This window comes from Melitaea cinxia, chromosome 9 (assembly GCF_905220565.1).
Source record: "Melitaea cinxia chromosome 9, ilMelCinx1.1, whole genome shotgun sequence".
NCBI classification, from domain to species: domain Eukaryota; kingdom Metazoa; phylum Arthropoda; class Insecta; order Lepidoptera; family Nymphalidae; genus Melitaea; species Melitaea cinxia.
The window spans coordinates 12,956,985-12,971,545 of NC_059402.1; the positions used below are offsets into that span (position 1 = coordinate 12,956,985).

Consider the following 14,561-nt stretch of genomic DNA (forward strand, 5'->3'; position numbering starts at 1 on the left):
CGCCCATATCTCCCCACAAAGGCCCATGTATATATCTCTTTTGTTTCTCCTACTGTTTTGAAATATGAAGATATAATAAATAAGTACAAAAGCCATATACGATCTGAGATACGATCAACGCTGTCCATAAATACTTCTAACAAAGATGTTAAAAATTTGTTTATGGTCCCAGAAAATTGGTAGTAGATGGCAAAGTGAAAAGGAGATATAAACTGTCAGCCGTTTAACCCCTTTTAACATATGTTGTATGTAACTTCTTTTAATATGTATAATATACATATATGATTTACTTAAAACCGAATTTCTTCGACAATGTGATCCAAACTTGATAAATGCTGTTTTATATACATAAGCTATATTAGATTGATATCAGTAAGCCAAATAATAGCCAAGTATAGCGATTGACTATTTTAATACTGCGACAAGTTAAAATGTATGAATGGAAATAACTTCAGTGTTGGATTTCGAATGTAATCATTTTGCGTTCATATAACTGTTTATAATAAAGGATTTCGTCAATCGCTTCAAAACTTTACCCAGATTGGCAATGTTGAATTTTAACTATTCTAATAAACTAACTTGTGTTACCGGGAAAACATTAGTGTGTTTATCTGAACGCAAAAATAACAGAAGTAAGAGGTTTAGTCTGAGTAAATGTTTCGTAATAATAACAGACATTTATTTAAGAAGATTAAAGCTTTATAGAATAAAGTTTATTTGTATTTTTGTGGTATAACTTATCACACAGTATAATTTAAATTAAATTTTCTTTTTCATTTGATTAGGAATCGCTTTGGAGTGTAATCCCAACATATGCGAGCCCTGTACATGAAGGCTGCGCCGTCAGACCAGGCTGTGCATATCTAGTGAAGCTAATTGCACATCCGTGGGATGGTCATACAGTTGCTAATCTCAACGTAGAGCTTGATGGTAAGTAAATTTTTTTTTAAGAACTCGTTGTTTAAACCTTTGCTAAAGTTTTCGTGTATGCTAATGCATACAATATATATTCAGCTTGTACCATCCTACTGCTGGGCCTAGGCCTCTTTCTCCACATAGGAGAAGGATTGGACCTTAATTTACCACACTACTCCACTACGGGTTAGTGGATTTGTTTCTATATTATGAGTAACGATCGCTATGAGATATTTACTATAGCAACTGGGACCGATGGCTTAACGTGCTCTCCGAGGCACGGTGGAGAGACCCACAAGGATAGACATCCAAACCGGAAAGGAATATTTGTACAAACACAAATTTTCATCCCGAGCCGGATTCGAACCCGCAAACCATCGGTATTTTAGGTGACTACTCACACCACAACACCAGAACGGTTGTCCTCAAAAAATAAACTGTTCAAGCATAATTCCTACGATTTATCAATAAATAAATAGTATAGGAAATGTCGAAACAATAAATATTAAAATCTTACATAGAGTAGAAAATTCAGTCAATACGTGCGAGAAATAGTTCAGGGATTTTGCAAGGTTGTGTTCTTGGTCATACTTTTTTATTAGTTTATAGTAATGACTTGTAACACCTAAGCTACTACTGAAACTAGAATGGTACGTATGCAGAACTTTAGTCGTATTTACTGCCATTTTCTGTAAGGGTATGTAAACTATAAGTGCATAAACTTCAAGTTTAAATTATTTTAATACTAGTGACCCGCCTCGGCTTCGCACGGTTGCAAAAACTATCAATGTTTCTCTACTATACTATGCATGTATTATACGTATAAACCTTCCTCTGGAATCACTCTACTTACTAAAGAAAAACGCATCAAAAATCTATTGCGTAGTTTTAAAGGTCTAAACATTCATACAGCGGGAAGCGACTTTGTTTTATCCTATGTAATGATTTCATACTATCATCATTAATATCATTACAAAGTCACTTCACATATACGAGTATAAGTCTAAAAGTTCGAAGGGTCCTATTAACATTATATTATCGCTTTCAATTGTCACAGATAATCAATAACATCAAGTGATCTGACTACTTAGTTTTAGAAATAAAAAATCAAATTCCTTTTCTTATAGACCCAAATATACAAAATAACAACGAAAAGAACTCTCGTTAAATGGAATTTTATAAATACTATCGCTATTTTTGCTCTTAAAATGTTATAATCCACTGTCCATTCATTTTACGATCCTCTAGAATAACCCGACTGGAGTATGTAACCATTACATTGTGTATTTATTATTGTAAGATTTTTATTCAAACTGTGATATTGACCTTATCATAAAATTGTTATATATAAAATTCTTGTGTCACAATATTAAGTTACGATACTCCTCCGAAAAGGCTGGACTGGTTTTTATGAAATTTTGTGTGCATTTCGGGTAGGTTAGGTTAGGTAGTTGAGAATAGGCCAACATTTATTTTTCATACCCCGAAGTTAAAAAAAAGGGGGGCGATTAAGAGGGTTAATAACATATATGGCAAAACAAAAAGGAGGACGTTCTCAATTAACTGTATTTCTCAACTTTAAACTGGGTGTACTGATTTTAATTATTCTTTTTTAATCAAAAACTGGTGCTTTTCATGTGGTCCTTTTTAAATTTGGTCGACATCTGACGAATATTTTTTGAGTTATCCCTAATTATATATTCAATTGAATATTTTATTTACATTCGACATACGTAATGTAGGTAACGCTGTATTACTTGTCGATGAAAACTGAAATCGGTTTTTATCGTTTGCTAGCAAAGACAATTAATCTTGCTTGTATTGAGTGAATAGATAATGCCTAAATTTTTAACATGTTGGTGTATATAAAATAAACACGTCATAGTATTTTTGAAAATTATGACGTAATTTCTAAAAATCGGAAGAGGGTATGACCTAAACAAAATATCAGTGTTCAAGAATTTGATATCTCTTAGTAATTTGAATATTATTGCATATATAAATAAATAAAATAAATAAATCTGTTATAACATTCACACGCGGTCGTCTGTTCCTACGGTAAACAACGTTATAAGTAACAGCCGGCTGATATAGCTAAATATTTTTTGTATAAATATACATGGGAATAATACACATATAAATATACAAATATTATACCCAGACTCAGGCGGAAATCGACCCACAACCCGTGGAGCAGAAAGCAGGGCCACTACAAACTGCGCCAATGGGCTAATCGAATATATTATACTGCTCTATCAAATCCTCGCATATTGAACTTTTGTAAGGATTTATACTATCCTGTATAATTTATACCTACAATATAATATTATGTGATAGTGAAAACTGAGTTCCAAACACAAATAACTGGTTATATGTATACAACATCGCGCAATTAACTAAAATAGCAATATAGTAATGGATCTCACTAAAATCAAGGTTTATTACACTAATTAGTATTACAAACATGACATCATAAACACATCTAATTTGCCAAACATCATTTAAATAAAAAAAATTGGGATACAATAAACATAGATAACTATTTATCGATTCGAAAATCAACACAAACATGTGTTTTTTAATTCATTCATTTATACACTTGAATGGCTTCCATAAGTGCCAAAATAGTGTAGACAAAGAATGTAATGGAGAGAGCACGATTGATGGGTGCCGTTAAGACCTACAACCTTTACAGAAATTGAAAAACCCTACAAACAGTAGATAATGTTTTCGTTTATCCCGTAACCTAAAACAACAATAACATACGTTAAAAATAAATCAATTTAATTAAAAATACAACATACATTTAAAATACAATACTATGTGTAAAACAGAGTAGACTATCACAAACATATTTAAAACTAGCTGCCCGCGACGTCGTCCGCGTGAAATTGGACAAAAAAGCTATTATTCAGTTTGAAGAGTTATAAAATAAATAAATTGATAAAATAGAAGTAGCCTAAGTTACTCCTTACTAGATCAGCTATCCGCCAGTTAAAGTCTTGTCAAAATCGATTCAGCTGTTTCAGAAATTAGCCGGAACAAATAGACAGACAGGCAGACAAAAATTGTAAAAAATGTTATTTTGGTATATGTACCGCGTATACATCCATATGCATTTAGTAAAAAGCGGTTATTTTAATATTACAAACAGACACTCCAATTTTATTTATTAGTATAGAACAGATATCTATAGATTTACTAAAATCTGTTGTTTTTAATTTGGAATATCCTTAACGTCATTACATATAAAACGAAAGTAATTTCAGTAGACTCCAGTATCCATTAAATAGAGCATTCACTTGCAACAGAACATTTATTAATCGTTATTCAATTTATTAAACAGACACATGTAAATCTAAACTTAACAATAAATTAAAAATAAATATTAGGTACAGTCAAATGGCAAATTATTTTAGTGAACATTGTATTTACATATACCCATATTCTTTGTTAAAAAAATGTAAGTCGGTTAACTGGGGAGGACTATGTCCAGCAGTGGACTGCAATAGGCTGAACTGACTGACTGACTATACGACTAGCGTATTTTCGCCTGCTTTTATCGTCTCGAGTCGTCGCTGATAAAGGTTTTGTACCGTCGTATAATATTTAGCACAAACTGTACCCGTGACTTCGTTCGCGATTACAAATACTGATCTACTGTCGTCTCTCAAGGTAACCAGCCGATCTAAGTTTTTGGCTAAAGAGTATCTATCTGGCGTATTAGCTAAAATAATAACCAAGTTTCATCCAAATGCTCTCAGTATTTTTCACTTGATTTACTGACAGATGGAAATAAAAAAAATAACAGTTTGAGTTTCATTATCAAATTAATGAATCTGAAAGTGCCTAATATATTAAAAAGTAACGTTAAATCCGATTTAGAGGCACACACACATATTAAATGTTACATAAAGAGATAAAAATGTCCCTAATATATAGCATCCACTTATATAATACGCCTAAGTATAATTTTTAAAATTCATTAATTAATGTATGACGTTGGTAAATGATAATGCTAATGATACGTCTTCTCAACTCATTGTGACATATTTTTTTCTAATTTCACTAATAATTTATAGGCTAAGATACGATCTAGACTAGATGCGATCTTTACCCATATTGTGTTTAATTTAATGGATAAAAATTATTTTATATTTACATTCATCATTTCAGCCTATCACAATCCACACTGCTGGACATAGGCCTCCCCAAGTTCGTGCCGAATATTATGGCGCGAACTCATGTGTTTTGCCCATAGATGCGAACTCATGTGTTTCGCTGGGCAGGCGCGGGCGGGTTGGTGACCGCCGGGCTGGCTTTGTCGCACCGAAGACGCTATCTACGCATATCTACTATCTATAAATAAGTACATTAAAAAAACTCGATTATTATATGAAAATTTGCTGTTATTAAAAGTTTCGTTTTGTATAAGAAGTTTGGAAGTAATATAAAATAAGCCATTCCCGATGTCGACTATCCAATAAAGTAAAAAGTTCCAAACTAACTTACCTTCTGTCTTGTATGCTTTACCTGTAAGCATCCTAAATGACTTCATTTGGGAATATTATGACCATTTCCAGTTCATACTGATGAAAATGATATAACGCAGTTGAGCAACTCACACTCTATTTTAACAGTCAGTACTTTATGACTGAATGACGTGCAACGTGTTTATTATTATTTTCGACGTTGTTTAAATAGTCGAATCGCTTCTCTTATAATTTAATGAACATATTTGCAATTGATTACATTCTATTAAATTAATATTAATTTTATTTTTTATTAAATATTTCATAGAAATTTTTAAAGTTAATTGTTTCGATTACAAAAATGATAATGTATAAATAATCATTATAATTTAATTTTAATTTGATTTTTTTCATATGTGTTATCTGTATGTACTAGTGTATTTATGTAAAAAATATGTAGCTATATTAGTCAACTGTTACTTAATAGATAACCGTGTGTGTACACGTACATGATTTAACTTTTAACAGTAATTATATAATTCATTAATTATTATCAATATCTTTGAGATCGTAATTACAAGAAATTCTTAGACAAAAAAAAACATACTTTATATTTAATACAATAAAGCGACGTACCTATTTGTTTCTTTGGTTAAGTGAAGTAATTTTATCAAGGATGATTAAAAATATATCTTCGTATAAGATATAGTTTGTGTTCGTTTAATGTTATGAGAAACCAACGCTTTGATTCATATGAAACAGTATTATTTATTATATAAATCACATTGATGGTTGAAAACTAGACACGATTGATATCGCTATATTTTATAACGTTTAGAAAATTAGAACAATGGAGATATTAATATTATTCGTATGCAACTTATATCAAAATAGAATCTCCACAATTTATCTGTGTGCTGTTCATCGTTAATGTACAAAAATACCAAATTATTTTGGTATGCTTCAATCTCTGAGCTCATTAAGCCAAGTTTAAAATTGTAATACTTTCTTAGATAGTATGTTTATTGAGGAAACTTAAAATTGGCTATAAATCGTCACATTGTGATCCAAACAAAACCATAAAATGTCAACCAATCTATAAAAATAATTCTAATTCCACGCGGACATGATTTATACCAAAACTATCTATAAATATTTAGTTCTTAAGTTATGAATTGTAAATATGTATAATATTTTGTATATATACAAATAAATAAATGTCTACTTTCTAAAAAAAAAAATCTATAAAACGCGTTATTAAATTCGAACATTAGGCCCATTACACTACGGGCTTAATAGGGCTTATTAAGCTTTGACATAATCCGGATCTAAGGGTCGAACCTCACAGACGGTTGTTTTAACTAAAGTGCAGTGTTAATCCTTGTTTTAATTACCCCAGGCAGGGACAATCCCAATTAGTGGTCTTGTAAGGTTGTATTAATCTTATAAGGTATTTGAAAAGGTATTTGCACGTTAATGGACCTTGAGGTATTAAGTAAAAGCGTAGGTTGTTTACAGACCGATACTGTTTTATAGATTAGTTCAAAACAGACTGAAATAAAACTGTTTAAGGTACATTCTTACAATTGATATATTAATTAAAAACTATTTTTTATTAATATTTTATAAAAAAATAAAATAATGCAAAGAATATGTTGCTATAAGTAAAACTCGACAGTGGTGAACAGCTTTTAAAATATTCTTATACTTTAGCTCAGATTGGAAGGTTCTTAAAGAATAAAATATTTAATAAAAAATACAATAAAACAAAATGTACATAATAGAGTAGTATTAGTGAGTACGGTAACTAGTAGTAACTTATACTTACCCAATGCCAACCCTCAGATATCAGCTGCTAAACTTATAGAACTTTTTTACAAATACAATTGTTTCATTATTATATAAAATATAAATATTTATTATATATAGCCCATTGGCGCAGTTTGTACTGAGTCTGGCTGTAACATATTTATTATTTATATATGTATTATATTTATATATATGTATATACCAGTCGGCTGTTACCTATAACACAAGCATTAAGTTGCTTATTTTAGGAATAGGTGACCGTGTGTGTATGTAGACAAGATTACGGGAGCGCGAAAGGGATTTTTAAAAAAATATTACATTAATTAAACTAAAACTATTTAAAAATTATGTGGTGTCATGGGACACTAGGTAGGTACGAAGTTCCTCCGGATAGTATAGAAGCAACACAATTTGAAAAAAAAAATGTTGAATTTTATATATATTTTCTAGTTCTTGATTTTTTTTTTAATTTTGTTGAGTGGTTTTTAATTAAGTACATAAAAGTATTTAGGAAATTTAGTATTTTAGAAAATAACAAATACCGTAAAATAAAATAAATGAAACAAAATAATATATTATATTATATTATTATTAATAATAATAATTCAAACTATTAAGTGAAATAAAAAACATATTTCTTTATTTATTTTTGTCGACAGTATAAAATTACATAAATAATTTTAAAAAGTATGTAGTAGTTTTGCAAACGTCATTATTATACAGTCATGTGACTGGTATTACGTCTTTCCGTTATATATTTTTCTTACGGTTTTAGTATCACATTTTTTTCAGTTCGCTCGCCCAGCCAAAACTCAAGCCTGCCGTAAGGAACTTCGTCCCAATAATTGTGTTTGCTCGCAAACGAAAAAAAAACCGACTTCAATTACATCGACGAGTAATACAACGTAGATCGACGAAAAAATAGTCAAGTAACTACGCGTTATCAAAGATTACTCGAAAAGTAGTTATCAGATCTCAATAAAATTTATATGTGACCACAAATTATTAAAATCGGTACACCCAGTAAAAAGATATTGCGGATTTTCAAGAGTTTCCCTCGATTTATCTGGGATTCCATCATCAGATCCTGGTTTCTTTATCATGGTACTAAACTAGGGATACCTTCTTTCCAAGAAAAAAAGAATCATCAAAATCGGTACACCCAGTAAAAAGTTATTGCAGATCTTCAAGAGTTTCCCTCGATTTCTTTGGGATCCCATCATCAGATCCTGATTTCCTTATCATGGTACTAAACTAGAGATATCTCCTTTCCAACAAAAAAAAAGAATTATCAAAATCGGTACATCCAGTAGAAAGTTATGCGGTATAATACAACGTAGATCGACGAAAAAAGCGTCAAAAGCATTATTAGATATAACTCGAAAAGTTATTATTAGATCTCAAATAAATTTAAATGGGACCAAATGACACACACCACCTTTCGATTAAAAGAAAATTTGTCGAAATCGCTCCACACGGTCAAAAGTTCTGATGTAACATACATAAAAAAAAAAAAATCGAATTGAGAACCTCCCTTCTTTTTTGGAAGTCGATTAAAAATTATTTGAAAATTACAATGGACACGTCCGAACAGAAATACATGTTCTGAATTAATCTACGATTTAATTCTAAAAAACTTTCCCAAGACATATGATACCAAAGCATGAGACAATATGAATTCTCCTATTCTGCTGATTAAGCATTTACTTCTATTGTTCTCATACTTTGGTCCAAAATAACTATGTTGTAAATATTTATTTATTTATTTTTTATTAAATAAGAAGGGTCTGGGATCTCACTCTCTAATAATATTTACCTAATGCATCCAGACACACGAAGCTCGAACAATATGTACGAAGTAATACGATACTAAGCACACACAATTTCGTTTGATTGAACAGCGTGGTAATAATTAATATGAAATCTTATAGGTGTTTGGTATATTCATTAGTTAAGTTCCTGTTTGCTGATTTCTCTGTGTTTTGACTGTTATAATATATGAGTTTCATTAAGCCTGACGGTCGTGAATTTAATATTAGCTTAGAGCGGATATTTTTCTGTGTTTTTACTCTAGCTGTAAGTCTCATAATCCAGATTGTTGTAATTAGCACGTAGTATCGATTAGAGAAGTATCTGCCAACACGCGATGAAGCGGCGTAACACTCTTCCTAGTAGCGTGAAGGCGTTTGTCCATAAATGGGATATTTAATTATTTTAGTCACGCCTATGGTAGGGTTTCAAAGTCAACAAATTGATAGCTGTTTTTAACAAGTCTTAATCACAAATTTTTAGTAGGAAATCTTTCTCAACTAAAAATATTATTTTAATATGGTTTAACAAGAGTTCAACGTTCAAAAACGAACATAGAAAGAAGCAAGCAACCACATAAGAATAGACAAACTCATTCAATTTATTGTACCTTATTCAGAAACATTCTATTATAATTTCATAATAATATTTGATATGTTGTACGAACAATTTACTTGTATTATCCTCCATATTTTATTTGTTTTTTATTGTCGACGAATACGAGTTCTGACTCAAAAGACTTTAGGACTATTTTTATGAGGAGCGTTATTAGGTACATGATGTCGTTTTTATTAAATTATTTAATAAATTGATTAAAAATATATTAAACTTTTCCATTTCTCCACAATATAACGAAATTTTATCCACTTTTTTGGGTGGTTATTTGATTATGTAAATACTAACTAGCCATTATTGACATGACGTAACCAAATTCGTAATTAAATAAGTTATATAGATAAAACTAAAATCATTGTTGTATTAAACTATAGAACTCCGTATTCTGAATATGACGCCGCGTTGGCGCAACGGTCACAGCTATGGATGATGATGATGATATGGATTGTGCCTGTTGCGCTGGCGGTTGCGGGTTCGATCCCCGCACATGACAAACATTTGTATTGGCCATACAGGTGTTTGCCGTGGTCTGGGTGTTTGTGCAGTCCTTGTGGGTCTCCCCACCGTGCCTCGGAGAGGACGTTAAGCCGTTGGTCCCGGTTGTTATCATTTACACCTGATAGCGATCGTTACTCATAGTAGGGAATATATCCGCCAACCCGCATTGGAGCAGCGTGGTGGATTAAGCTCTGATCCTTCTCCTACATGGGGAAAGAGGCCTATGCCCAGTAGTGGGATATTACAGGCTGAAGCGCGATATCTGAATATTTTGTCATATAAAAGTCAAACTACCAAAATTCTTTAAATATGTTATCGTACCATATTTTTTTTCTTTTTATGTTTGTTTGGTGCTTAGTTCTTTGGGTTACAAATCCGTCACAAATGTATTAATTACAAACAAGAATTTGCAAATAGTCCGTTTTTGATTTTTTATATACTTTATTAGCGTTAAGTTCTATAATAGTTATACTGTGTCATAGATATAGGCTTGTTTTTAGATAATTGCCAAAATCATCATTATGTAACTCATTGCTCTAAAACTATATATTAAATTAAACACTAAAATGTTTTTTTCTTATCTCACTGGAAGTTAACAGTTTTAACATTAGATACTTTTTTGTGAAATTTGAAAAAAAAAATTACTAAGTTTTTACTGTGATTAAAATAAATAAGACAATTATAGAAGACATTTTAAGTCTTTATATACATTGATATATTATTATGTAAATACAAGAGGACGACATCATTCAAATAAAGTTTGTTTTCAGAATGCGTGGCTGGGGTGTGTTCCTGCGCCCACTCCCCACGGCTACCTACTCCTATAGTATCAGCTAAAACCATATCAATACATGGTGAACTTTTCGTCAATATCACATGGTCACTACCGACGCCAAGAGAGCCGAAACGACTTCCTCCTAAATTGAAGAAACTGTTTTATTTTGTCAGGTAAGTTATTACAAGAACAATTAATTAATGTTTGTAAAAAAGCACTTAATTTAACATAAGATTTTTGCTTGGCAACTGGATCTAATAAGTCATCATCATCGTCACTTCAGCCTATCATAGTTCACTGCTGGACATAGGCCTCCACAAGTTCGCGCAAAAATGGCGTGAACTCATGTGTGTTGCCTATAGTCACCACGCTGGGCAGGCGGGTTGGTGACCGCAGGGCTGGCTTTTTCGCACCGAAGACGCTGCTGCCCATCTTCGGCCTGTGCATTTCAAAGCCAGCAGTTTGATGGGCATCCCGACATCGGTCGGCTTTATAAGTTCCAAGGTGGTAGCGGAACTGGTTTATCCCTTAGTCACCTCTTACGACACCCAGGGGAAGAGAGGTGGCTATATTCTCTATTGCCGTAGCCACACAGCAATCGATCGAATATCGTGATCGAATAAGTTAATTTGTCGAATATTACAATCGATTAAAATTTGTGTATATCGTTTTTGTCAATACCGTTTTATCAAAAAAATAATAATAAATTTCAAAATGTACAGTTTCATCATAGCCAGAGTGACTCAAAATAAAAACAGTGAGCATCTTATAGTTTTATATTCTAGAATAACTAGATTAAGGTCTATATAGTTAATACAAAAAATTTAGTGCTTCAATAAAAACTGATGTCTATATATAAAAACAATTATATATTTGGTAACTGGCTGACATGGGATTTATAACTGTGATGTTGACTTACAAACTTCTTCCGAAGTCTAATTTATTATTTACGAGTTCTTTTACAATACTTCGAGGAAGGTTTATATCTGATATTGCTTGTTATGAGAGACTTACACAGGCGCGAGGCGCGACGCTGCGTCGTATCATTTGATGTTATATTATCTTCTAAATTATGCGACCAACGCACCGACACACGCGACAGACGCGGGTTCGAACCCCGCTAGAGCGGTCAATTTTTGATATGATATTCAAAAATGTTTATGCGACCAAATTAAATTCTATAAAAGACAAAGCTTATCTTCATAAAATCGTTTTGATAATGAAATAGTTTTTATTCTTAAGGATTCATATGCCTGGCTGACAACAATGCCATAAAATCAAATGTTTATTTTTTGTGATCTAATAATTCGTTACAGAGTTATTTTAAAACTATGATATCTATCTTAAAGGGTATGTATTGTATTGTATTGTTGTGGGCTCGGTTTTCCGCATTTAGACACAAAGGTGATCCGTTATGCGTGAAAAGAGCCTGATGCAACTGATGCAACTTCTATTTTCTTATATCATCTGTACTATTGTTAAAACTTTGTATTGCTGTGGAAAAATGTGAATAAATAAATAAATGTAGTCTTCAAAATATACTCACTTTCAAAAGCTCAGAAGCCTCCTGGGGCTTCTCGCTACCTTAAAGGGTATTCATTGAAATCAAATGATGTCAAGTACAATGTTATTCAATAATTGTGTTTGCTCGCAAACGAAAAAAAAAACCGACTTCAATTACATCGACAAGTAATACAACGTAGATCGACGACAAAATAGTCAAGCAACTACGCGTTATCAAAGATTAGTCAAAAAGTAGTTATCAGATCTCGATAAAATTTAAATATGACCACATGATAAACATCAGCTTTCGATTAAATTAAAAATTATCAAAATCGGTACACCCAGTAAAAAGTTATTACGGATTTTCGAGAGTTTCCCTCGATTTCTCTGGGATTCCTTCATCAGATCCTGGTTTCCTTATCATGGTACCAATCTAGAGATATAGGGTTCCAACAAAAAAAGAATTATCAAAATCGGTACATCCAATAGAAAGTTATGCGGTATAATACAACGTAGGTCGACGAAAAAAGCGTCAAGTAAAAACGCATTATTAGATATAGCTCGAAAAGTAGTTGTTAGATCTCAAATAAATTTAAATGGGACCAATTGGCACACACCACCTTTCGATTAAAACTAAATTTGTCGAAATCGGTCAACCCGGTCAAAAGTTCTGATGTAACATACATAAAAAAAAAATACAGTCGAATTGAGAACCTCCTCCTTTTTTGGAAGTCGGTTAAAAACAATCATGTTTAAACGAACAAAGAAACAAACTCTTCAGGTTTTTAATATCAGTATAGATTTGTATTTTTAAAAAGAAAAAAAAATACTATTTTATATTGTAGAGTCAATAATCGAAACAAGTAAATGTCGACACGATTCCATCCACAATGAGGATCGTCGAAGTTCCTTTTATACGTCAACTAAATTTGAGAGTGACTGATACACTTCATAAAAATTTTATTTCTCGCCTCACTCTGGATTTCTTATTACAGTTGTGACAGTAGATTAAGAAGTATGAAGTTGACACCAGACAAAACGGGTTTTATTTTATGAGAATTTATATTTTTTTTATAAAATTTTTTAATAAAGAAAAGCATGTTCTTCCATAATCAATATATACTAATAAATGGGGAGCCGGTGCTTTTGTTAGGTTATACTGCGAAAGCTACTCATCTGATCGGTTATACTATCAATAATGCTTATACCGTAATATGCAGCGTGCTTCGGAAAAGGTTTTTGTATATGATATGTGGGTGATAACTTATCGTGTAAAAAATATGGACGGACAGAGGTCGCTAGTTATAAGTATACTGTCATTACAAGTATTTTATTAATTAAAATTTATTCAAAACTATGTTACAGAACATCGTTTTACGCCTCATAACACAATAAATGTCACTGCAGGCTTAGCCGTAAAATTAATAAAAATGAAAATAAAATAAATACATTCATTTCTTATTTCTATTAAGTTGTGTGCTAATATTTTAGACTAACTGAACGTATCTATTTGGCGTAAATTTCAATGAATTTTAAAATTAAAATATTATTACATGTACAATTTTTATATAGTTATCATCATTCACGGATACGTAGATTATTCCAAATATATATAGGCATAATAACCTACCTAAGTATAATTACTTACGCATTTTTTAGTAACTTAAAATATTTTTCAATTCAAAAAGTTTTTGAATAATATTTGCTACAAAAGTTTTCCAATTCCGAGATTTAAGCTGCAGGAAATTAAAAGAAAATTTATAAAATTAAATTAGTTACTACTTATTAAGCCCGCTTTTGCGTTATTCTAGAAATAAGGTAAAAAATCTCGGCTTGTATTTCATGAATGTCATAAAACTTAATCTATTTACGCTTTACAGGAGAATGTACGCTTATTTATATATAACGCTTAACAGAAGAATAAACTGTGGCAAATCACAAAAAATTTAGGCATAATTTGTGTTAATTTATTCTTTAACAGAGTGACATAATTAAATAACATTTCTCTATTAAGCAAAATATTTTCTTTTATTTATTTTAAACATTTATTAAAAAAAAAATATGATGACGTTAATTATCAAATAATACATACAATTAAGAAAAGGGTCTTTTCCGAGATTTTTTGTCATGTTTTTTTTTTTAATTTATATTCGCGAAACCCTAAA

At 31.3% G+C, this 14,561-nt stretch overlaps 1 protein-coding gene across 1 annotated transcript in view; it reads left to right on the forward strand.

The window, feature by feature from the left end:
- Nucleotides 1-14,561, forward strand: part of LOC123656154 — a 135,028-nt gene that overhangs the window by 10,655 nt on the left and 109,812 nt on the right. The window contains exons 4-5 of the mRNA XM_045591861.1: nt 786-930; nt 10,889-11,066. Of these exons, the coding sequence (XP_045447817.1) occupies nt 786-930; nt 10,889-11,066 (323 nt within the window). The remainder of the gene's footprint in view (nt 1-785; nt 931-10,888; nt 11,067-14,561) is intronic.